The following is a 26731-nucleotide window of genomic DNA, read 5'->3' on the forward strand; positions in this document are numbered from 1 at the left end:
TTCAGGCTCAAGTTCTACCTCGGGGCTAGACTCGTCTACATATTTCCTAAATCCAGGGGCAAAGGCGCCCTAAAGCAAAAAAGGCCACGACAACAGTACCCTTAGGATAACCCATATCATGACGCAACACTAGATGGTCCACGCACTGGAGCAGGGTTATGTTACAGTCTAGATTGCTAGGGTGGTTGTGGACGAGCTAGTTTGGGTTAAATCTAACTAGCCTAAAATCGGCAATAGCCCTATCTAATTCCCTATAAGGGTATGGGTTACCTTGGCCGGAGGGGCCGGCTGCTGCCCCTGATGCAGCTCATTCTAGGTCAGGACCTCGAGCAGCCTTGGAAGCTCGCCTCTTTTGCACAAGAGGCACTTCATATTCTTCTTGTTCCTCACCTTCAGCGGCCTCAGGGTTTCCTTCTTAGGGAGGCGGGAGCTTGTCGACTACCGGAAGGGTAGCCTGTGTCCTTCTTAAGGCCAAAGTATGGCCTTCACCAATCAATTGGCACGCTAGCATCGTGACATCATTCACGAGCTGGAGGTAATCCTTCTCGCGGGACGAAAGCCAGGACAAGGTGTCATACTGACCCCCGAGGGTCGCGAAATTCTCCGTCATCGCAAATATGGCTGCACAAAAAAAAAATGGTAAACTCAATTAGCATAAATACAAAGAGTATGTCTATTAAAAAAGAGAGAATGATTTCGCGAGCTAAGAAAAGGAAGAAGACTTACGAGGAAGGTTGAAGTATCGATGCTCGAAGTTGCGGAACCCATTCGACATAAAGAATTGATCCTAGTAGTCGTTGGGCTGGCTGGGGAGCTCAATAACCGAGGCTGAGTTTGGGAATCTGGTTAGATAGTAGAACCCGTCACCTCGCCCTTTTTGCTCCGGGTTGGCCTTAAGACAGAAGAAGTAGAGGATATCCGCCGAAGTGGGGACCTCCCACTGGTGTTTTAAAAAGAGGTATTTCATCCCCGTCAGAAGTTAGTATGAGTTTGGGGGGAGCTGAAACGGTGCCAACTTCACGTAGTTAAGGAAGTAAGAAAAATATTGTTCAAGGGGAAGGAAGGCCCCGCCTTTAAGTGCTCATCACTCCAGGCCGGAAAGTCGTCCTGGAGGGGCGCGCAGCTCCGTTCCCCTTCGAACAGAGGTCGAGCAATGAGGATGCTGGACCCGACCTCTATATTGTGGCTCAGCATTATTTTATTGACCCTTCCTTGGGTCGTGATCTTGGAGATGATTGTCTCTGCCTCGAAGAACACGTTAGGGTCAGTCACGATCTCTTTCTCCACCACAGGGTCGAAATGAGGAAGAGGAGATTTAGAGGCGATCTCTTTTCCCTTGTTGGTTTGTTGAGACGAAGGGCCAGGTGCATTTTTCTTGGGTACGTTCTTCTGGGGTACGCTCTTCTTGGGTGCCATTAGATCGCCTAACGAACAAGAATGACAAGTCACTTAGTGGGTGACCTAAGATTTTGTAAAGGTTATGACATGGATGTACCGGGGAGAATGATATCTATGATATACGAGCTGAGTTAGTCTCATCCCATTGCGTGATCCCACGCGCTACCCTACACTACGTGCCTCGGTTTCCCAACAGATCCCTGATGTTTAGGGATCCGTGTGTTAGAAAATCTAGCCACTACTGTCCGTTTAAAAAAAAAACCACCCAAAAAACGTGTTCACTAAGCAATCTAATTTTTGAACACTAACTTTTCATATTCTATAACCTGAATGGGTATTTCCTAAAATTTTCCATAAATTACCCAAATCTACCTAGAAAATACCCAGTTTCATGAATGTCATAGTTTTAAAAGATATTCTAAACCTTCTTAGTAAACCTAAAGCTGAAACCTATGTGCCAAAAACATCGAGAAAACACCCTAATATCCACTATGACAAAGCATGGATGAACATGGTAAATAAAAGGCAGAAATCAGTAAAGAAAGAGTTTATTTGAAACAACAATACTTACAATGTGTTCGACGGTTGAAGAAGTATGTTTCATAAAGCCTGGGAGACTCACTCCTGAGTAATTGAACAACCAGATGTCGGAGAGATATTGCAACAAAGAGTTTTTGGGTTTTTCTTTTCTCTGAGAAGGAAGAAGGTTTGAAAAGCACAGAAGAGAGAAGATAGAGGAAGTTTTCGAATAAAAGGTGATGAATTGTGGAAATTGTCTACCCTATTTATACGTAAATGACCTAAATCAATTTGAGCCATCCGATTAGGTCAATACAAGATCCAAGGGTTATGTTTCAAAGGACAAAACGACAGCAAAAAGTTGACAAGACAATTATTGCAGTCCTCAGAACCCGAATAGACGCCAATCATAGTGTTCCATGTGTCCAGTACTCAAGTAGTGGGCAGGCATGGTTTATTTCTATAGAAGTCTAAAAGTCCCTACTGTGTAGGTCAAAAGATGACATCATAAAACCACGAGCAGGGACTTGGGGGGCAAATGTGTATCCTAATTTTAGCACGGGTCTTTCCCTCAGGTCGCATGCAGCTGGCAAATAAGTGCACGGAAGAAATAGCCAAGGAGTCCATGTACGTTCAATATAGACAGCACGATTTTCATGATGGTTGTACGAGCTTAGGGGGCATAAATTGATAAGCACGAGCTTATAGTATTTATGGCCTCCATGATACGAGCTCGACGATGTATTTAGCTCGTGAAAAATTGAAGATATGGCGTGTTCGCAGATCCCCGAAGACCCGGATACTTTAGCCATCCTGTGATAGTTAATGCCCCAGATATTAGGATTCTATTTCTTTTATGATCAGATCATATCCTAGTATAAATGAGAATATTCCATAATAAATGTAATAAATACGCAAATCCGTGATTGACTCAGGGGGTTACCCAAACATGTCCAAGGAATTTCTCAATAAATACTGAGAATATTGGACAGGAAAGGAGACGATTATTCTGTAATACCAAAACTCTGTCAAAATAGAGAGAGAAAAGCAGCAATAACATAGACTCGTGGACTAGGTGGATTTTAACCATTGAACCACGTAAAAAGACCAATGTTCTTGAGAGTTATTTTCTTACTTCGATTATAATTAAGCACTAATTCAACCTTTGTATTTTCTTAATTCACTGTTGGCGAAAAACCGCATCAACAAGTGCAGTCTCATATTGTTAGTGGACTAATCATGAGATTATTAAATATGATTATTGAATTAAAGAGTTTTGGTTAATAATCTATTATTTATTGGAGCTTGGAATTATTGGTCCATAGGTCCACAAGGCTGCTTTATCAACATTATTTAAGGTAAGAGTTGATACAAAGGTCAAACTGTGAATGTGCTATTTAAGAGAATATTTATTCTTCAGGATAAATATTCAATTATATGATAATTGAAGTTGCACAATTTATTATTCCATCAGTACAATTTTCGAAATTTTATAGATTTAAAAAAAATTGATTTTAATCAATTATTTTATTTAAACGAGAAATGATAAATATAAATAGTTAAAATTTGTTTTGAATATTATATTTATTTAATTAATAGATAAGATGATAATAAAAATTCAAATTTTGAATTTTGAATTTTGAAATTTAAGTTGTTATCTTTTCTTTAAATAAATGATAGCTTATTTGAATTTCTAATTATTAATTACTTAAAATAAATATATATGAAAATCAAATCCCCTTATTTTAGGGAAGGGTTACACGCATAGGGTTTCCTGGACTGCCCTATGGAAGTACCACTACTGATAGTGATCACTTATTAATTTTTTGTTTTATTTAATTAATTAATAAAAATATTTTGAAAAGGGTTTTAAAATGGAATGTAAGACTTTGTCTTCAATGATCATTTATTTTATTATTATTATGATAACAATAACTATATATTCTATATGATAGAAAATAGACAAAAGAAGTTTTCTCAAGAATCAGAAAAAAAAAAAAATTGATCACCTTTTTCTCACAAAAAGATAAACCTTTCTCTCTAGCCTATAATCATGAGTCTCATGTGTTGAGAATACTTTTGATTCATAAATTTGATTCATTTTCTGTATGTTCCTACCCACATCTTGAGGTGTAGAGAACGTCTTTGAAGATCTTGGTGTGGGTACTCTAGAGAGGATAGGAAGATCGAATTATATACGAAAAGATTCAAGGATTTTTGATAGGCTACGAGAGGTAAATCATTTTATATCAATTTTATATAAATGTATTTTGTTGATTAGCTTATTGCATATTATAGGATCCTCATATAAAGTTATTTATATGAAAAAAAAATTATTATATATAATGCTACCATTACCGCAATTTCCGCTGCGCACTAGGAACATTTCCTAACAAAAACTCTGTAAATATAATTCTATAATTACTTAGAGTGCAATTCCATATTTATAGTAGAGTAATAATGGAATTAATAAATAAGATTATTTAATTAAAAGGTTTAATTAATAGTCTTGTTTATTGGAGCTTTGTATTATAGGTCCTTAGTCCCCGCGTAGTCTCTGTCCTACACTGTCAAGGGTAAAAATGTCTCAGACAAGATTAATGGAAAAAATAACTAAAATGCAAATGAGTTAATTTTCCAGGGCAAAATAATAATTATGTGATATTAATTAATTATTCACTAATTAGTTTTTATTTGAAAAACTTTATATCAGTTAAAATAAATATTAATTAGTGTTTGGATTCCTATTAAAGAGAGTTCATTATTATCTTATTATAAGAGAATTATTCAAATTGATAGTTTTTAAGATAATGTTAATTTTGAATTAACTGGTATTTATTTTTTAGAATAAATATATTGTCTTAAAATTAATTAAACAAACAAATGAGAAAAATTAGGGAGATAATATAGTGGCGCCAATTTGTATGCCAGCTATCACTGAGATTTGAATTTTGAATTTTAAATTTATTTATTTATTTAATTATTATTCTAAATCTGATTTAAATAAATAATTAAAAATAAAAAAGATAACTGATCAGTTTGAATTAATAAAATTAAAGAAAAATAAAATTATTTTATTTTATTTTTATAAGCCTAAAAAGAAGTAATTCTAAAAAAAATAGTTGTTAATTGTTGTTATCAGACTCTCTCATAAAAGTGTGAATATAATTTTCTAGGTGTTGATGCGGTTCTTCGCCAACAGGTAATTAATAGAATAAGAGAATTGGATTAGTGCTAAGTAATGAACCGTAACAGATGAATGATCTAAAAATAAAATGGTGATACGAATACTTTTTTAGGTGGATCAAAGGTTAAAATCCTTCTACTCCACCAGCCAATATTATTGCTAGTTTTCTGGTATTCTTTACAGGGTATTTCTTTACACAATAGAATCCAATCCTTTGCAACTCACAGGGTCTCCATATTTATAGGAGAGGGCACCTGGGGGTTGGCAAGGGGGGCCATCTCGTGACCTTCTTACCCATCATGTCACTTCTGTGGCATTCATGATTTATTCCTAAAACCTGACAAATGAAGTGTGGTCTAATCAATAGGTAAGGGGGATAATGGGCCGCACGGCCCAACCCAGTTGTGGGTGCCTGAACACGCACGTTTATGCTGCGTGTCCGAGAATTCAGGGATATATCAGACACGTGATATCTGATATATGCACGTTTACATTGCGTGGTTGACTTTATAAAGGGTCACAGCTTCCAACTCAAGCTCGTACCTCGAGCTGGATGTCTTCTTACCCCGCGGTGTCCATACCTCTGACTCGGCTCCTTAGTAACCTTAGTAAGCCTTTGGTTACCTCAAGCTAAAGAGGTGGGAGCTGGCGACAACAGCTCCGGGTACGTGGCATCCACGTGGCTGATATAATTATGCCATACCTCAGCTCGCTAATAGCTCGTGGAGAATTAGGGCGTACATTTGCCCCCCAAGCCTCTGCTCGTGGCACATGACGTCACCCGGGGCCACAGTGGGGGCTTTTAGGCTTCCTCGTGGACTCTTCACATTCCGCTCATTACGCAGGCGTCGAGTACGTGGAGCATCGTGGTTGGTGACGGTACGTCTTCCGAGAACCGCATTAAATAGCCTAGTCTATACTCGGCCGTCGTTTCGCCTTTCGAGTAGTGATCCTCATATCCTACATCAAGGCAATCCAACTACCCTCCTCACTTGGCCTCTTACGTATATAAAAGGGGTGGCCACCTTACGCATGAGCCACCCGTTCATTTGGAAATTTTCTTATTTTCTCCTTTCTTCTCAATCTCAAAAACCCTCCCTTTCTTCCGGTTACTGTTCCCAGCATTCCAGAAGTTCAGGCGCGAGAGCTCCTTTGAGGCTTTGGCACCAGCAATTTCAGCAGGACTCCAACCCAGACGACCCTTTCAGCCTCCTCATAGCAAAACATTCTGTAAGTTCTCTGCTTATGCATGCTTTAAATTTCCTCTTCAGTGTTGCTTAGGTAAATTGTTTCTGTAGCCGCATGCAACATTCTGCTAGTTTTTGTGGGTATGATAGGCGTAGGTTTTTATTTTAGGGCATCGACCGTAGAAAAAACCATTTAGGAGTATGACTCAAAGGGTACACTTTCTGGGGAAATTTTCTGGGTAGAATTTTTGTAGGCCTGTTTGAAATAACCAGCTTTTAGGGTGCAAAAACTGGGTAGCTTAGGGGACACGCTTCACAAGCGGTTTTGCACTGTTTGCCTACTGAAACTTTCCTTCAAAGGCAAACTTTTTTATTCTGATCCTCCTGACACACGGATTCCGAGTAATCGGGGACCCATTGGGAGCACAGGCGCGTGTTCATAGAACCGCGTGGTCTCACTCTCCACGGGCTGAGATTACCTCAGCCTGTGTAAAGGAAACACTTCGCGTCAGATTCTTTCTTATGCTTAGGTTGCCTTTTCTAAACTTTCTTCTTTTGTTCGTTAGGCAACCAGATGGGACCAAAGAAGAATGCCCCTAAGAAGACTGCTGGCAGCTCGTCTTCTCAGCAAGCCAAAGGAAAGGAGGTGGTCACAGATTCTCCAATCCTCGTTTTTGGTCCGGCCGTGGAGCAGGAGCTTGAGGTGGGGCCCGACGCTTTCTTCGAGGCCGAGAGGATCGTCTCGAAGATCACCAACCAGGGGAAAGTGAATAAGATATTCCTTTCCCACAACATTGAGATTGGGAGGGGCGCCCTAGATGCCTGACCTCCCCTAGAAGGTGAGCAGAGCTGCGCGCCGCTCGACGAGGAATACGCGGCTTGGAGCGACGAGCACTTCAAGGCTGGGGCCTTCCTTCCGCTGGACCAGTACTTCGCAGCTTTTCTCAACTACGTGAAGCTGGCTCCTTTCCAGCTCCCCCCTAACTCATACCGTTTGTTAGCGGGGTTGAGATACTTATTCCTGAACCAGGAATAGGAGGTCCCCATGTCGGCGGATATCCTTTACTTTTTCTGCCTCAAGGCCAGCCCGGAGCAGAGGGGGCGAGGCGACGGGTTCTACTATCTGACCCGTTTTCCAAACATGGCTGCAGTCATCGAGCTGCCCAGCCACCCCAACGACTTTAAAGACCAATTCTTCATGTCCAAGGGGTTTCGCAATTGCAAACATCACTATTTCAACCGCCCTCGTAAGTACCCTTTACTCTTAGCTCGTAAGTTGATTATTGAATAGCTTCCTTTATTAGTTCCTGACTTAGAAACAATCATGTAGCCATTTTCGCAAGGACAGCCAAGTTTGTGACCCTCGGGGGTCAATACAAAACATTGGCGGGGCTACCCCCCAGCGAAAAAGACTATCGCCAGCTCGTGTCCGATGAGACGATGCTGGCGTGCAAGCTAATCTCTCCAGGCCAGACTCTGGCCTTGAGGAGACCGCGGGGCCTCCCTCTAGCTCGCGAGATGGCGTCCATCCTTGAGGAGGAGGCCGAGGGAGAAGAAGAGGACGAGGTTCCCCTCGTAAGGCGGAAGCGAGCGCTGGAGGTCGCCCAAGAAACAGATGTGGAGAGGGCCCAGTCCGGAGCAGCAGCTGGCCCATCCGGGCAAGGTAATCTTTATATGTTTAGGGACTTAGATAGGGCCACTGCAGACCTTCGACTAGCTATGTTCAATCCCAGCCAGCCCGTTCATCGCCATCGAAGTGACCCAGACCGCAACGTAACCTTACTTCAATGCGTTGACCAACTCGTGCTAGGATATGACATGAGCCGCCCTAGGGGTACTGTAGTCGTAGATAATACCCTAGCCTTTAGGTCGGTCTTTTTTTAGGAGTATGGGACCAATCTTCGGTCGTGGCCCTCCCTTCGGGAGGGTATAGTAGCTCCAGGTCTTAGGCAGTACGTAGAAGAGTCTAGTCCCGAGCCAGATTCGGACCCAGAGCTTCTTCCAGCCCGCGAAGTCGTTATCCTAGATTCCCCCACTGCAGCTCCAGGGCTGGTGGTCATGACCATAGATTCCTCCTCTAGCTCGGAGGGTAGGATCCCTTTCAATATATACTTGAGATCTGTCTTCCCTCTTATTTTTGTTGTTCTGCATGAATACTTTTACATGTATATTAACACTTTGTCTTAGTTTTGCCAGAGGAGATGTCTCAGCCCGGGACCAATGATTTGCGAGCTATGTTCCCTGGAGGGAACCCTTCCTCTGGGGCCTCCGAGCCCATGGTGAAAAAGCTCCGACTGGCAAAGAAGGCCATCAGGAGTACCTCCAAGTCCCCTACGAAGGGGAAAAACCAGGCTTCGACAGCTAAGGAGAAAGTGCCTCCAGCCCCTCCTGCAATGAAGATGCCTCCGCCTCCCCCACGAGCTCCCGCCCCTGTTCGAGAAACGGAGGTGCCCCCCGGGACCTTATCAACCACAACCCTCGAGGTGCGCGTCCCGGTGAACCCCCGGGCTCTAGAGAAGATCCCCGACGTCTTTCGGGGGACGGTCTACGAGACGTCGAGCTACACCGTTGACCACTATTACAATGCCGCCGAGAGGGACCTGCGGGCGATCGAGACAAGGAGCCCGGAGAACGTGATGGAGTCTTCGCTGGGGATGGCTCTCACGGTAAGCTGGCCTTGCCATTTGTATTCCTTTCTCATTATGCATCACATGTTTGTTTTTTTTTCTCTAAGGCAGTTGCCTTATCATTTTTTGGTCTTGCAGGGTGCCTTGGCTCTCCACCAGAGCATATCTCGATCTAGGGCTCGGCTCGAGGATATGAGGGGCGAGCACCAGACTGCTTTGGCGGCCCTTAAGACTGCCCAAAAGCAGGAACAGGATGCCAAGGATGCCCTGGCGACTGTGCAGGCTGAGCTGGATGCATCTCGACCTAAGCTGCAGAAGGCCGAGGCTACCAAGGTCGCCCTAGCCGCTGCGAGGACTGAGCTCGAGGAGGCCAGGGCCGCTCGGGCTGCACTGGACACCGCGAAATCCGAGGCCGAGGAGGCCAAGGCTTCCCTGGCAACGGAGAAGGCAGCCTCTATCTCCTCCATGGAGGTTATGCTATACCACTGCTGGGTCTTCAACCCAGATGGTGACTTCTCCTTTCTGGGGGCGAACGCATGGGACAGCTTCCTGGAGAAGTTCAAACCTCGCCTTCAGCAAGAGGCGCCCTCCGAGACCGGGGAGACTTCCACAGCCGCCGAGCAGGAGGGCGAGGTAGTGACCTCATCGGAGCAGCCTGGCGGGGCCTAGGACTTCTTTTCTTTTTACCATTCGAACATTTTTTTTGTAACTTTGTATGAGGTTTTCTAACCTCGAGGCAATTGGCTTTATCAACTTTTTGTTTTTAATTGATTTACATCCTTTTGCCTCTATGCGTTTTGGTAATAGTCTTAGTTTTTGTTGGTGCTGTGATTGATATTTTATGCTTTTCTAGGAAAAAACATGTTAATCAATTTTGAACCAACTTCTAAGATAAGTCTTGGTTGCATCCTGGACATTAATTTAAAAACTTAGTTCGCGTTAATTTGCGATTAATATCTCGTGCTTTTCAAGAAAAACAACGATCAATCAATTTGAATTAACTTCTAAGTTGTAGGACCTGGTTACATCCAGGACATTAATTTGAAAACTTAGTTCGTGTTAATTCTTGATTAATATCTTGTGCTTTTTAAGAAAAACACCGATCAATCAATTTGAACTAACTTCTAAGTTTTAGGACATGGTTACATCCAGGACGTTAATTTGAAAACTTAGTTCGCGTTAATTCTTGATTAATATCTTGTGCTTTTTAAGAAAAACACCGATCAATCAATTTGAATTAACTTCTAAGTTTTAGGACCTGGTTACATCCAGGACGTTAATTTGAAAACTTAGTTGGCGTTAATTTTTATCAATATCTCATGCTTTTTAAGAAAAACACCGATCAATCAATTTGAATTAACTTCTAAGTTTTAGGATGACCTGGTTATATCCAGGATACGACTTAGTTCACGTTAATCCTTTATCAATATCTCGTGCTTTTATAGAAAAACATCGATCAATCGATTTGAATCAACTTCTAAGTCTTTAGGGTGACCTGGTTGTATCCAGGCACCATATGCCCCCTAAGTAATTAGGAAAGAGTCTTTTTTGGTTACTTGACATTACATTCGCAAATATACACAATAATGAAAAAAGATTTAATTCTCATTGCTTAATAAATAAAAAATGGCCTTTCTGAGTAAGCCTTACAAGGGTATTACTGATAATATTTCTTCAAATGGATGGCGTTCCAAGTTCGTGGGACTGCTTCTCCATTAAGTCGAGCTAACTTGTAGGTTCCTTCCTTTATGACCTCGGTTATTTGATATGGCCCTTCCCAGTTCGGTCCCAATACTCCATCTTTGGGATCTTTACTGGCTAAAAAGACTCTCCTGAGGACCAGATCGCCAATGCTAAAGGCACGCTCTTTGACCTTTGAGTTGAAATAACGAGTGATTTTTTGCTGATAATGCGCGAGCTGGAGCTGCGAATCTTCTCTTCTTTCATCAATCAGGTAGAGGGACGCGCAAAGCAGTTCGTGATTGCGATCCTGGTCATACGCCTGGACTCTATGCGAAGATACCTCTACCTCGACAGGAAGGACTGCCTCACTCCCAAAAGCTAGGGAGAAAGGAGTATGACCCGTCGGAGTTCGATGCGAGGTCCGGTATGCCCACAGTACCTGGGGGAGCTGTTCTGGCTAGACTCCCTTGGCTTTGTCCAGTCTCTTCTTAAGGCTCTCCTTTAGTGTCTTATTGACGGCCTCGACCTACCCATTTTCCTGGGGATAGGCCACGGAAGAGAAGCTTTTCACAATGCCGTACCTCTCATAGAATTCAGTGAATAGGTCGCTGTCAAACTGCGTTCCATTGTCTGATACGATTTTCTTTGGCAACCCAAACCGACAGATAATGCTTTCGACCACGAAGTCGAGGACTCTCTTGGAAGTGATTGTTTCCAAGGGTTCTGCCTCAGCCCACTTGGTGAAGTAGTTGATAGCCACCACCGCGTAACGGACCCCTCCCTTTCCAGTAGGGAGGGCGCCAACCAGGTCGATCCCCCAGACTGCGAATGGCCACGGGTACGAGATCATCCTCAGCTCGACTGGGGGAGCTCGGGCAACTGTGGCGAATCGCTGGCACTTGTCACATTTCTTGACGTAAGAGACCGAGTCCTTCGACAGGGTGGGCCAGTAATATCCTTGCCTTAAGACCTTCAGGGCCAAGCTTTGCCCCTCAGTGTGATCTCCGCAAAAACCCTTGTGCACTTCTTGCAAAATGGTCTTTGCTTTGCCTGGCAGAACACATCGCAGGAGAGGTAGGGAGTGCCCACGCCGGTATAATAGACCATCTACCACCGTATACCTTGGAGCTTGGTAAAGTACCCGCCTTGCATCATTACGCTCTTTAGGTAACTTCCCTTCGATGAGATATTCGAGGATGTGGGTCATCCAGGTCGGTCTGGCGTCGATCATCTCGACCTCCGCCCCGATTTCTTCTATGCTTGGTTTCTCCAAGAACTTTGCCGGTACTAACCCAAAAGTCTCCGTCTCCCCGGAGGTAGCGAGCTTGGCGAGGGCATCTGCGTTGGCGTTCTGCTCCTGAGGTATCTGCTCGATTGAGCCCCGTTCAAATGAAGACAACTCGGCTTTTACCTTGGCCAGGTAAGCAACCATCTTGGTTCCCCGTGCTTGGTATTCACCTAGCACTTGGTTTACCACAAGCTAGGAATCTCTGAAACACTGAACGGAGCTGGCCTTCATCTCCCAGGCCACCCTTAGCCCGGCCAGTAAAGCTTCGTATTTAGCCTCGTTGTTGGAAGCCTTGAATCTGAATCTCAACGCCGAGTGGAATCTGAATCTCGATTCCTCTAGTGTTGACAATGAAACCTAGGAATTTTCCAGACGCGACCCTGAAAGTGCACTTCTGCGGGTTAAGCCTTATGCCGTATTCTCTTAGTATCTTGAAGCATTCTCCCAGGTCAAAAACATGGTTATCGGCAGATTTTGACTTGACCAGCATGTCGTCAACGTACACTTCCATGTTCTTCCCGATCTGGTTGGCAAACATCATGTTCACCAATCTCTGGTATGTAGCACCGGCGTTCTTCAGCCCGAACGGCATGACCGTGTAACAATAGACGTTAGTTGGGGTCATGAAGCTAGTGTGCTCCTGGTCCGCTGGATTCATGGCGATCTGATTATAGCCCGAGTACGCATCCATAAAGGACATGAGCTCGTGCCCCGCTGTGGCGTCTACCAATTTGTCGATCCTTGGCAAGGGAAAACAGTCTTTGGGGCAAGCTTTGTTCAGATCGGAGAAGTCAATGCAGGTCCGCCATTTCCCGTTGGGCTTCGGGACCAACACAGGATTGGCGACCCAGATCGGGAACTTAGCTTCGCGGATAAAGCCGCACTTTTTGAGTCGGGCTACTTCCTCTTCTAGGGCTTCAGCTCGAGTTGTTCCCAGGCGCCTCTGTTTCTGGGACTTCGCAGGCACACTCTTATCCAAATGGAGGGTGTGCATGATGACACTTGGACTGATTCCCACCATGTCCTCATGCGACCATGCGAACACATCCAGGTGCTCATGCAAGAACTTGATTAGCTCCGCCTTCCTCTTGCCACAGAGGTTTTTCCCGAGCTTAACCATCCGTGAGGGATTCTGTGGATCGACTTTTACCTCCTCGAGCTCTACAATAGCCTGGAGCTCGGACTTATCCTCGCCTATTCTGGGGTCAATATCATCACTTAGGATGATATTTTCCCCTTCGGTACTTTGAGGTTTTTCAATCTCAGGATTAGGCAAAGGTTCCTAAGATTCCTCATTTCCATCCTGGACGGTCATCGTTAACTGCCCGGGTTTTAATTTTCCCTTCATGGAAATGTTGTAGCATTCCCTGGTAGCGAGTTGATCGCCACAAACCGTGCATATCCCCGTGGAAGAGGGGAGTTTCAGCGCGAGGTGGTGGATGGAGGTAACGGCTTCGAACGCTATAAGTGTAGGTCGACCCAAAATGGCATTGTACGCAGCGGGACAGTCGATGACCATGAACTCGAGGAGTTTTGAGACTGTCCGAGGTCCCTCTCCTAAGGTGATCACTAGCTCGATCGTCCCTATTTTCGCCGATCCTTCTCCAGAGAAACCATAAAGCATCATGGAGGTTGCTTTCAGCTCGGTGATAGATAAACCCATCTTTTCCAGCGTGGACCTGAACAATAGGTTTACCGAGCTCCCATTCTTCAATTAGCGAGCTGTACTGCTACGACTAGAGGGTCGTTATGAGGGAACTGGACGTGGCTGGCATCTTCTTCAGTAAAAATGATTGGTTGCCTCTCCAATCGTTGCTGCTTTGGCAGATGCTGCTCGGGGATGAACTCCACTCCATTATGAGCCTTAAGTTCGTAGACGTACCTCTTTTGGGAACCTATGCTCGTGCCAGCCAAATGAGGACCTCCAGAGATTGTGGTAATATCTCCTCCTATCATTGGAGGAGGGAAGTCCTGATCTATCCGAGACTAGGGCTGACTGACCAGGACTTCCGGAGCTGGACGGCTTGCGGGAACCCTATTCCGCGCATACTAAGTCAAGGGTCCGGCTCTGATGAGAGTCTCGATCTCATCCTTCAGGTGTCTACAGTCATCGGTATTGTGGCCAGTGTCGTTGTGGAATCGACAAAACTTGGAAGGGTCTCGCTTTCCCTTCTAGTGCTTTAACGGCTACGGCTTCTTCCAGGGGAGGCGAGCAGAATTTGCTAGGAAGATGTTCTCCCTAGAGTGGGTGAGCTCCGTATAAGTCGCGTAGACCGACTTAAATTTTTCTACGGATTTTTTCTTCTTTGGGCTGTGCTGGTTGCCCTTGCTGCTCCCCTTTCTCTTGCCTCCACCAAACTGGTTATTCTGCGTAACGGTCATGGTCACTGTCGCGACCTCCGTTCCTGCTCCAGCGGGCTATTCAGGGACCTGGCTAGTCCCTGCAGTTGAGGCTTGCGCCTCCTCCAGGTTGATCCATCCCTGGGCCCTATTTAGGAATTCATTTACAGTGCTAACTCCCTTCCTTTGTATCTTATTCCATAGTTCCCCCCCCCCCCCCCGACGAGGATTCCAGTCCTCAAAGCCATGAGCTTGGAGCTGCATCTGCGTCTCTGGCCCGAGCAGCGATGTTCGTGAATCTGCTCAGGTAAGCCTTCAGAGGCTCGTCGGGTTGCTACTGTATGTTTGCCAGGGTGTCGGCCTTGACGCGGGTAGCCTGGGAAGCTCAGAATGCTCTCTTGAAGTCAGTAGAGAAAGTTTTCCACGAGCTGATTGACTGTTTTTTACTCTATCTGAACCATTGTCTGGCCGGCCCAGTCAAGGTGGAAGGAAATATTAAACACCTTAGCTCGGGGCCAATATTGTGGGCCATCATCAGGGTATTGAACATACCCAGGTGATCTGAAGGATCTCCATCTCCGTTGAATTTGGACAAGTACGGCATACGGAAACCGGGTGGATATGCCGTTGCTGCTATGCTGGGGGCGAAGAGCTCGAGTTCGTCCCCAGAATCATATTTGTCCTTTTCTTTTTCTGATAGGAGCTTCCTCATCAGCTCCTCCATCTGAGACAGGCGCTCAAGGGTTTTGTCCTGATTTCCTTGGTTGTTCCGGGGCTGTTCAACAGCTCCGGATCCATCGTACACATTTGGCGGGTTATTGCCCCTCCTATCTTGAGATAGGATATATGGGACATTCCCGCTGTCGCGTACCTCGGACAGGTCTTCCCTCTGGCGAGCATGGCTTCCCTTTCCCACTGGGTCTCCCCTTTGAGAGTTAAGACGATCTCGGAGGTCGCCCCTCAGGGTGGCTTGAGGACTCTGCGCCGAGCTCAGGCGTTGGCGCAGGTCTCTGCCAGAAGGTCACTTCGACGGCTTCCGGTCAAATAGCTCCCGTTTGAGAAGCTTGGAGCCCGCCTCTGGGGGTGAGGATCCGGGACTTCTCTGGGTGCCCTGCTACGATGGGAAGGTCCTGCGGAAGGTGGATTTCTCCTACTGCTCCCATGAGCTGGAATATCTCGGACTGGCTGAGGAGGAGACAGATATCTTATGGGTGAAGGAGGATGCCTAACCGGAGATGCAATCCTGGTCCCGTCATGGCGGATTAGGTTAGGTCGGGGCCGCTCGGCTCTGCCAACCTTCGGGTCCTGTGCTCGGCGGTCTGAGCGGGGCGCCGGACGGCTGGCCGGGGTGGGCTGTCGCTGTGAGTCCTCCCCTGATCTCCTTCGCGAGCTCCCTCGAGCCCTCCTGGGCGCACTTGAGGGCGAAAGTGAGGTAGGAGTTGAGGTCCGGACCGATCAGCTATACTGTTGCTCAACCCTAGGTAGCTCTTCGAAAGTGGTCTCTTGGTGGTGCGATGAGGGGGTAGAGTTTGATGTCGGGGGTCTGACCGACCGGCTAGGCCTGGACCGATTACCCCGGCGGGACTTATGAGTCTCGCCTTGCCTCTTTCCGACTTTAGCGTTGATTGTAAGAGGGGGTAGTCGGGCCAACACCTCCTGAATCTGCTGGTTAGCTTTCGCCAGCTGACTCCTCAGTTGTGCATTCTCCATCTCCACCGCCGTGTAGAAATCTGGGTTCGGATTAGGTGGCCGGGGAGCCGAACTTCAAGTGTCATCTTGGCCTATTGGCTGCTTGCCCGGCCGCTGTTGAACCTCAGGGTTCTAATCATCGAAGATGGCGGCATGATGGGCCTCCTGCCCATCACGTTGGTCTGCCTCGTTACCGTGTCTTGAGCGAGTGACCACCATGGTTGAGTATTTGCGATAGCACTAATCTAACAAGCTCTCAACGAAAGCACCAAACTGTTGACGCAGTTCTTCGCCAACAGGTAATTAATAGAATAAGAGAATGAGATTAGTGCTAAGTAATGAACCGTAACAAATGAATGATCTTAAAATAAAATGGTGATACGAATAATTTTTAGGTGGTTCAAAGGTTAAAATCCTTCTACACCACCAGCCAATATTATTGCTAGTTTTCTGGTATTATATACAGGGTATTTCTTTACACAATAGAATCCAACCCTTTGCAACTCCCAGGGTCTCCATATTTATAGGAGAGGGCACCTGGGGGTTGGCAAGGGGGGCCATCCCATGACCTTCTTACCCATCATGTCACTTCTATGAAATTCATGATTAATTCCTAAAACCTGACAAATGAAGTGTGGTCTAATCAATAGGTAAGGGGGATAATGGGCCGCACGGCCCAACCCAGTCGTGGGTGCCTGAACACGCACATTTATGCTGCATGACCGAGAATTCAGGGATATATCAGACACGTGATGTCTGATATATGTACATTTACATTGCGTGGTTGACTTTCAATCTTGTACCTCGAGCTAGATGTCTTCTTACCCCGCAGTGTCCATACCTCTTACCCGACTCCTTAGTAATCTTAGTAAGCCTTTGGTTACCTCGAGCTAAAGAGGTGGGAGCTGGCGACAGCAGATCCAGGTACGTGGCATCCATGTGGCTGATATAATTATGACATACCTCAGCTCGCTAATAGCCCGTGGAGAATTAAGGCATACACTAGGCCTGAAAAATTCTAGAACTTTCTACAAGCCTTCTTTCTTCTCCAAACTCTCTAAATATCATGTGTTGAGAACATCTAGAGAGTCTAAATAATCAACCTGTGAATCCTACGTGCCCACACACGTCCTTGTGTGTTTGAGGAGTGACTTGGAAGTCTAAGGTGTGAGTCTACATTGGATAGGAAGATCGATTGATTATACTAAAAGACTCAAGGAATCTTGATAGTCTTCAAGAGGTAATTTCATTTTCCTTATATGTTTTGATTTAATGTATAGATATATGTATTGATCCTGGATGCATCCCTGATTTTATTCAAATTAATACCAACAAGAACCTTATTACATAAGATAAAAAGGAACAAGGACATCAGGTCACCTTGTTGTAATCCACTCAATGGGAATATCTTCTTAAGAGGCATTCCATTGAGAAGGACATAGTAGTATGCTGACGTAACACACTTCATGATAAGATTTTGAACTTGATCATTGAATCCAAAAGCCTTTAAGACTCGCTCAAGGAAATACCATTCCATCATGTCATAAGCTTTATACATATCCAATTTGATGGCCATCAATCTCCATTTCCCTCTCTTCTTTTGAATTGTGTGGACCAACTCCTGAGTTAGAATGGAAGAATTAGGTATCCATCTTCTAGGTATGAAGGTCGACTTAAATGGGCATATAAGCTTATCCATTACTCAGAGTCCAGAGGAAATGATACGGGTTTTAACTTTATAGACAAAATCGCATAAGCTAATCGGTCTATGTTTATCAACTGAGTCCGCTCCTTCAACTTTTGGAATAAGACACATATAAGTGTAGTCGAGAGACAGCTCAAGATCATCTGATCTGAAGAATTTCTGAACTGTCTTGACCATGTTTGGACCAACAAAATCCAAACATTACCGATAAAAACACCCTCGCATGTCGTCTGGACCAGGAGCCTTAAGAGGATGCATTTCAAAAACCTGTTGCGCTATCTCCCCCTCAGTTGGAATGGCTCATATTAATTCATTTTCTTCTGGGGTGACATTTGGTTGGATTAACATTTCCAAATCTTTAGGAATCACTAGCCAATCTGATGACAAATTTCCCTCGAAATAAGAATTCAAGATGTTGCCCATGTCTCTGTGTTTTTCCTTCCTGTTTCTGTTGGAGTCTTTAAGAGCCCAAATATGGTTTTGACTCCTTCTAATCAAAGTGGATGCATGGAAAAATCTTGAATTGTGATCACGATCACCATTGGCCAACCAAGACTCTATTGATTTTTGTCTCCACATACTCTTTTTTCTATTCCACAACTCAATCATTTCAGTATGTATTTTCTCCTCCTCCAACGGAGAGGAATCACTCGAAGCCTGATTCTGCAAAATCTATAGCCAACTTTCAAGTTCCTTTGATCTAGTGTCACAATTGCCAAATACCTCTCTATTCCATGTCTGGAGAGCCTTCCTTGTATTTTCCATTCTTTTGGACATCTTATGATCATCCACTGGACCCAGAGTCCTCTTCAATGCCTCCTCAATTACCCTTACACAAGATTCTCGTGAAACCAAGCCTCGTAGAATTTGAACGAGCGATACACTCTGGTTTGGTCCATCAAGGTTTCAAGGAGGATTGACCCATGGTTAGACACATAAATTTGGGAGGTTTTGAAGCCCCATTTTTGGGCAGCAGGTAAGCCAATCCCTTGAAACAAGAGCTCAGTCAAGTTTTTCTTTAACTAGTCCACTTGAAAATCTCTTATTCTGCCACGTGAACCTGTTTCCATGATATCCCAAATCTACCCCTTCAACATCAAAAAGGAAATCTAATAAGATGCGAGTATCACTCTGAGTCAATTTCCTACCACCAACTTGTTAGGAAAATATATGTTATTTCAATGAAAATGGGTAAGAAATATTACAAATCTAAACAAATAATACAAATAAATAATATTGATTAAATAGTGTTACAACTCTATGACTGAAAATACAAATAAAAAATAGAAGAATTAGAAGAAGAGAATGGAGGAATACAACTCTAAAAAAAAGATACAAATAAACCAAAAGTGTTTGTATCAAAAAGAAAATAAAAGAAAAGATTACAACTCTAAACAAGAAATAAAAATAAATAGAGAAGAAGAATATGAAGATGAAAAACAATAGAATAAAAGAAAAGAATAAGAAACAAAAAACAAACAACTCTCACTCACACTACCGAAGTGAAGAGTGTTGAGGATCACCAACTTGAACAAGGTTTGAAACCTTTGTCCAAAAGCTTATTTCCCCATAACTCAAGCACTAAGGGATCTCTCACAGATTTTGGAAATTGTTTTCTGGAATAATCAAGCCTCTAGGTGTTTTCAAGCCAAGTGCTCTAATGGATAGAAAAGTTGTGTCTTACAAGTGAACAATAGGATCCTATTTATAGAGTTTAGAGACGCCCTTTGAATTTCAAATTCTACCAACTCCCATGGCTGTTACCAATGATTAATTGGATGTTTATGGAATTAAAAATGAGATTTGGGAGTTATTTAGGTTTTTGGAGCCACTCAAAAAGGTTGGAAAAAACTGAAAAATTAGTCTCTCAGCACTTGTGGCTGCGACCACCAACATTCCTGGCCGCGGCTGCTGGCAAATTTCAGCACATGATAGTGTGTTGTTTTTCCAAATGGTTCCAATCCACTCCGAAATGATTTTGCATCCCTCAAAACACATTATTGGGGTTAAAATCATATCTCTAACAACCATTTCACATATGGCTTTAAGAAATTCATCTCAATATTGTGTAACAACAAATCTACACAATAATGGGCAATATTTGGAAGTTACAAATTTTTAATTGAATTTGTAACACCAAATATGTTACATATTTGGATATTCACATATATCTAAATATTGTAACTATTTATTATATGTTACAATATGTGACACTCTTTGTCACATTTATTTAATCTAAAACATTATATTATAAAATAATATAACATTCCCCCACTAGATTAAATAGTTATATATTGTAACATTTATTTAACCAATCAACATTAAATTTTAAAATATAACATATGCCCCACTTCATTAAATAATAACTCTCTCTTATAGAAGTCATTGCATTGGTGCATAAAATAAATTGTTTTTCAACTTGAACATTACTATAATGTAATTATCACAAAATTTGTTGAAAATTTGGTTGCACTAGGCATTGAACCATCTTTCTATGTTAACAAATCGGTGATAACACACACACCTTTGCCATGTTCACTTGAGACCTCTATGTCTCGCTTTGCATCGTTAATGGCCATGTGAACTTTCCAGTCATGGGCGTTCTTGAGAAAACTCCCAATCCTCATGAGAGGTGGCACCACCCCTAGGTCCATATAGGTAGAACTCTTACAGTATTTTGTTACCAAAAATACTTGTCTTCACAAGACTGAATTTTATTAAAAAAACCTCTCGGTTTTAACCCTCAATTTGGTAACTCACAAGTACTCAACATCTCAGATGAGACTTGTTTTGAGTACAACTAATATTCACTTGATTGACTTGTTTTTACCTATTGAACCTAACACTAGTTCAATAACTAGTGTTAAGACAGGTTACCATCAATCGTGAAATTCTTTAGGGAGTGTGAGTGCCATCCCTTGAGATGATGTAGCCACTAAATCTCTCATTATTGGCTTAGTGAAAGGATCCGCCAAGTTTTCACTTGTTCTCATATAGGATATTGAGATGACTCCTCTTTGAATCAATTCTCTTACATATCCATGTCTTAGACTAATGTGTCTAGACTTCCCATTGTACACTCCACTGTATGCTCTAGCCAATGTTGCTTGGCTATCACAATGTATCGATATAGTTGATACATTTTCTTTGATTAGGGGTATCTCTATCAATAGATCCCTTAACCATTTAGCCTCTTTGTCGGTAGTAGTTAGAGCTATAAACTCTGCTTCCATAGTTGAATGAAATATAAAAGTTTGTTTCTTGGAACCCCAAGAAATTGCACCCCCACCAAGTGTAAATACCCAACTAGTTGTGGACAGATTGTCCCCAAGGTTGGATATCCAGCTTGCATCTGTATATCCTTCTAAGATTGAAGGAAATTTGGAGTAGTGAAGGCTTAGTCCTTAGGTTTTCTTGAGATAACTTAGGACTCTCCCAATTTCCTTCCAGTGATCCACACTTGGATTACTTGTAAACCTACTAAGTTTACTTACCGCAAATGCTATATCAGGTCTAGTACATTGGGCAGCATACATAATACTCCCTATAGCACTAGCGTACTCCAATTGAGCTACCACTTTTCCTTCATTCTTTTCAAGTTTTACACTATGATCGAATGGAGTATTGGCATCTTTAACCTTGAGATGGTTAAATTTGTTCAATACTTTCTCAACATAGTGGGTTTTCCCTACCGCAAAACCCCGACTATGTTTCTTTTGATACCAAGTATGGTGTCAACTTCTTCAAGATCTTTCATCTTGAAAGTTGATGATAGAAATCTCTTCATTTCTTCTATCCCTTTCATGCTATTACTTAGAATAAGCATGTCATCCACATATAAGCAAACAATGATCACATATCCCTTACAAGTTTTGGAATACAAACACTTGTCTCCATTGTTATGCCTAAACCCATTAGACATGATGGCTTGATCGAATTTTTTATGTCATTGCTTAGGAGCTTGTTTCAATCCATATAAGGATTTTACAAGTCTACATACTTTATGTTCATATCTTGGTAGGACAAACCCTTCAGGTTGTTCAATATAGACCTCCTCATTGAGATCACCATTAAGGAATGCCGTTTTGACATCCATTTTATGAATATACAAGTTGTGTATAGAAGCCAAAGTGAACAAAATTCTTATAGAAGTTGTTCTTGCAACAAGCGCATATGTATCAAAATAATCAATACCCTCCTTTTGCTTGTGAACCCAGTGCCTGGTAAAGCACCTGGGTCGGCATAGGTCGTTATGTGAATAGTCTGTTATCTATTTAAAAATGTGTAATTACTGGATTGAATTGTCATATGCTATATGTAAAGTTTCTTAATGGGCCTTGGCTCACGGGTGCTTTATGGTGCAGGTAAGGGCAAATGAAAGGTCAATGTATGAGTTGTAGGGCATGGAGCGACGTGTACATGTTCGGCCTACCTGGCCGCCACGACCGGGGTTGTTTTGAGGGACATGGTGTAGACATTAGATTTTGTTGCATAGGTCGACTGTACCTTAACTTTTGAATTGTAAATATATTTTGAACTAGTATTTGGGATCCCAATGTATCACTTTTATAACTTTAATGGATGTCCAAACAATTTATACTTAAGTTTCATTAAATGAGTCTTTATTATGATTTAATCACACTTTTCAGTCTATTGTGCATTTACGATACTTATATTGTGTTTATATTTCAACAAAAGTTCGAGCCAAATATTAGATTTGGATATGTTGAGGTAACTTATTTCTGTTTGATATTGGAGGACCTCAACATACAAAATGGTGGATAGAGTTTCATTTATTCAATATGTTATTTTTATTACTTTTGCATGCTATTGGTTGGCAGTTCGGAAGATGGTGATAGTAACGCCTTGATTTTGCAAAGAATAAAAAATTATTTGAACATATAATTAACTATTTAGGGGGTCTTTGTTTTTAGTAGTTGAGTGACCTTGGAAAGTATAGAGGGGCTTAGGATTGATATAATATTAAACTCAATTGTATAAAATTGTTCACTTTACCCTTAAAATACATGACGGGCCCACAAAAATTATTAACTATCTCCTAAAAATTTGAACCAAACATGGGAAGTGTTTTATATTCTCATTCCCATCTTCACTTTACCCTCATACCAAACACCCCCTTAATGTCGTACTTTGTTAACATTTTATCATTTTCAATCATTAACTATCTAATTAAAGTATTTGGCTTGAATAAAAATAAATATATTCGTACTCTTTTGTTTTGATAATTTTTTACAAAATACTCTCACACTTTAGAGAAACTGGTCGAAAAAGCTTATTGAAATTTTTATACGAGTCAAATTTTGCTATTTTTTTTTTCCAAAATGAGTGCAAAATGACAAAATAAAAAAATAAAAAAAATTTCCAATTAACTCATAAATATAATTCCTCATCAATATATATGTATATATATATATATTAAATCATTTTGCCACTTTGCCCAAACTTTTAAATTTTATTAAATCATCGATGATCAGAGATTTCATATGGAATGGTAACATAAAAGAGTGGCCTAATTTTTACTTATTTTGCTTATATATAGCCATCCCACTCATAATCTTGGCCATTCTTTTTATCTAGTGGCTACAAAATTTTCTAGAAATTTGAAGCAAATAATTAATGTCACACGTTGATTTGGGCATACACAAAAATATTAATATATATATATATTTAATTCTAACTTGACATGAATAATGACTACTTGGGGATAAGAAAACTCTCAAAAATGTTATGCTTCTCAAATTTAATTTAAAATAATTGTTATCCAAAAGATTTTAAAACTTTATAGCATGAAATTCACTAAATTATTGTTCTCTTTTCATTCGAAAGAAAGAGAGTATATTTTTTTCAAAAGATAAATTAGCAAACATTTTCTAAACTTAAAAACTAAGAAACGATATGAAAAACATAATGCCCATAAAAGAAAACTATCCTGAAAACTATCCATATAAATTGTCTAATGCCACTAAATAATGATCTGATTAAGATTGGGAAGAATCGTTGGACAAGGCTCCCATCCAAGGCGGTGGCAGCATTCCAGTCTGTTCTTGAACCGTCTTAAACAACGGCGGCAACATTCGATAAACTCCAGCAACCTCTTTCATAGCTACATTAGAAGAAGACCCAGAAGCGCCGGCCGTATCATCTCCGCCGTTACCGTTAGTCCAGATACTGATCTTGGGTTGAAGGCCTCGAACGGCGTCAGCATTAATCCTCGCAATGTCTTGAAACATGCCGCCGCTAATCATGAGGTAGTCCCTCAAAGCGCCGTAGTTGCCTCCAAGAGAGTCGAGAAGAGTGCGTAGATATGTGCCTTGGGCTTGGCCCAGAGCAATGAGTCCCTCTGCCTCTTTCTTCTTAGCGTAGAAGTCGGCTTCGGCTATCGCCATTTTCGCCGACGCCTCTTTCTCCTTTCCATAAAGAATTGCTTCTGCTTCTTTTTGCTTCTTATACAGCCCCCAATTGGCTTCTTGCACCTTTGATCATATTATTAATTAACCCACGAAAAAAATTAATAATAAGAAGAAAGATATTGGATTTCTTTTTATGTAAAAGAGAAAAACATGTATCATCACAATCCAAATTCAATCAGCTTCGAATGACCTAAGAGTTTTCTAGGAAAAAAAAATGTTTAATGATTTATATCCCTAATTTGCATTTAATTAATTAATATATGTACCTTAAATTCATTGACCAAACTAAATGTAAAAGTTGAGTTGAAATACAATGACTGTAGAAGCAATTTTATTGGTAAGGAACATATAAACAAAAAGTTTATTTTACATTCTTACACACCAAACCATCAAATTCAAATTTGGTGTTTATATAGTTATATTTTTTTCCAAAATTCCAAAAAAAAAAAAAAAAACTTTATTATTATATTATTTTACTAAAATCATCACAACTATTACATACAATTAATTATTTCAATAAAAATAAAACTCTTAATTAATTACATGACAATAATACTATAGATTATTAAAAAGATAAATTAAAATATCATATATTACATATGTTAAAATAAATATTACATTACTAGATAAAAAATATTACAGTAAATTAAATCGAAAACATAACACATATTTGAAAAAATTAATAAAATTATACTAATTCTTAGAGTTAATTAATATATTCGTCCCCTAGGTGTTCAATTAATACATTTAGAAGTTCAATATTATGAATTATTAAATTATTGTCTTAGTTTATCTCACTTCTTTCACATTTATGTTATTGCTTTCGTTTTGATGTTTGGTGTGTTTGATTTTAAATTTAAATGTATGTTTAAGTTTCTAATGTTTTAAGTTTGTAATAATATTTTATTGTATTTTGTTAGATGTTTCTTAAATTAATTTTAGTGTTAATCTTAATTTTCTTATAAATATAAATACTAACTAAAAAGTTGACAAATTATACAAAAATTTAATTATAATTTTTTTAAATTGTAATTAAGAAAAAATTAATAACACTTTTATAAACAATTTAACCCACTCAAAATAAACCAATTTCTAAACTTTATTAACATAAATATTAATGATATATATATATATATAATTATAAGAATATAGTGACAGGGCATTTATGCATATATATTGGTGCTTGGTTGGATCCCATCACCAAATATGGTACTTGGAGATGACCTTAGATTTATATAATGTAATTTGAACTAACTTATATAAATCAATGCAACTTTATAAATTTCTAATAGATTTATAAAAAAAAATTACCTAATAATGAATAATAGAAACCTAAATCTTCCAATTATATCTTAGCCTAAATTAAGAAAATAAAAGTAAAAAGTTACCCACCTTAGTCTCATAGTCAACGCTAGCTTTGCTAAGGAACTCGGCCTTGAGCTTCTCAGTCATTGTCAAAGCGTTCATTCTCTCAACCTCTCTCTGCAGCTCGGCGTCCCTGAGTGCCACCGCCTTGGTGGCCTCGACCTCAGCCACGCGTGCATCCTTAGTCCAGCTGGCCTTTTTCATGGCCAGCTCAGCATTGGCCTCCGCCACCTCAGCCTCCCTCTCATTCTCATACACCTTCACCTCACTCCTAACCTTAATCTCCTCCTTCTTCCCTTCTCCTTGCCTCTGCGTCGATAAAATCTTCGTCTCGGCGTCGATTTTCGCCGCGTTCTGAAGCGTCTGACCTTCCCTCAGTTTCGATCCAATCTCTCCCTTCATCCTCGCCTCCGCCACGTCAACCTTGGCCTGGTTCGCCGCTTCCATCTGAGTCTTTTGCCCTAAATAAGAGAAATACTCGTGTCCGGGCACATCCACGAGCTGTTTCACGTTAGCGTTGTAGATCAGAAGCCCGAACTGATTGAGTTCGAGCTGAACTTTCCCAAACACCTCTTGTTTAAAATCCTTTGTGCCTCTGAAGATCTGATCCATGGTCATTGAGGCCGCCAGGACACGAGTCTCGCCCTCGATGACTCCTTGGACGAGCTCCTTGACATGGTGGGAGAGCTTGTCGTGAGGCGAGATGAGCTTGGCGTAGCGTTTGAGACTGTCGATGTCGTCCACACGCGGGCCGATGGTGAAGACGGCTGGGAGGACGAAGGGGAGCTTTTCGGCGCTCATGGCTTGGACTTCGAAGGTGTAGTTGACCGGAGACACGTCGAAGAGGGTGCACGACTGACCAGGGAAAATCCATGCCTTTTTCACGAGTTTTACGTCGTCGATTCCAATTCCGGTGATCACCAAGTACTCCGATGCGCTTGCCACTTTATACATGTTTGAAACTTGTTAATAAGGAATAAGGCGATGAATGAATTTCAGAGAGAAATTTAGGTCAGAATAATCTCATCCAATAAGTAATGTTATATATTTATAGGTTATAATAAATTTGAATATATATATATATATAAATATCTTGAATTTTTCAAATTTGAATTCTCGATATCTCATCCAATAAGTATCGTTCAATAAATAAATAAATAAAATAAGTCCATTCAAAATTAAATTAAATAACCATTCAGAATAACTTCCATTCAATAATGTTATATATATATAGATTATAATTAATATTTATATAAATATAAATTATCTTGTTTTCTTTATTTTGAATATCAAATATGGTCAAATAGGTCCA

At 41.4% G+C, this 26731-nt stretch overlaps 1 protein-coding gene across 1 annotated transcript; it reads right to left on the reverse strand.

Moving 5' to 3' along the window:
* Nucleotides 1-23536: 23536 nt before the first annotated feature.
* LOC133802341 (flotillin-like protein 4) lies at nt 23537-26412 on the reverse strand. Its single transcript, XM_062240640.1, has 2 exons — nt 25447-26412; nt 23537-24117 (listed from the first exon to the last, which is right to left on the reverse strand). The coding sequence occupies exons 1-2, from the start codon at nt 26371-26373 to the stop codon at nt 23623-23625; spliced, it is 1422 nt and encodes a 473-aa protein (XP_062096624.1). The 5' UTR covers nt 26374-26412; the 3' UTR covers nt 23537-23622.
* Nucleotides 26413-26731: the final 319 nt, after the last annotated feature.

This window comes from Humulus lupulus, chromosome 9 (assembly GCF_963169125.1).
Source record: "Humulus lupulus chromosome 9, drHumLupu1.1, whole genome shotgun sequence".
Lineage (NCBI taxonomy): Eukaryota > Viridiplantae > Streptophyta > Magnoliopsida > Rosales > Cannabaceae > Humulus > Humulus lupulus.

Bases quoted from the DNA above. Each gene is read 5' to 3' on its own strand.
- LOC133802341 (XM_062240640.1), bottom strand. From the start codon at position 26,373: ATGTATAAAGTGGCAAGCGCATCGGAGTACTTGGTGATCACCGGAATT. The intron at 24,118-25,446 runs GTGGGTAACTTT...ATATGATCAAAG, and splicing joins GCGTTGACTATGAGACTAAG to GTGCAAGAAGCCAATTGGGG.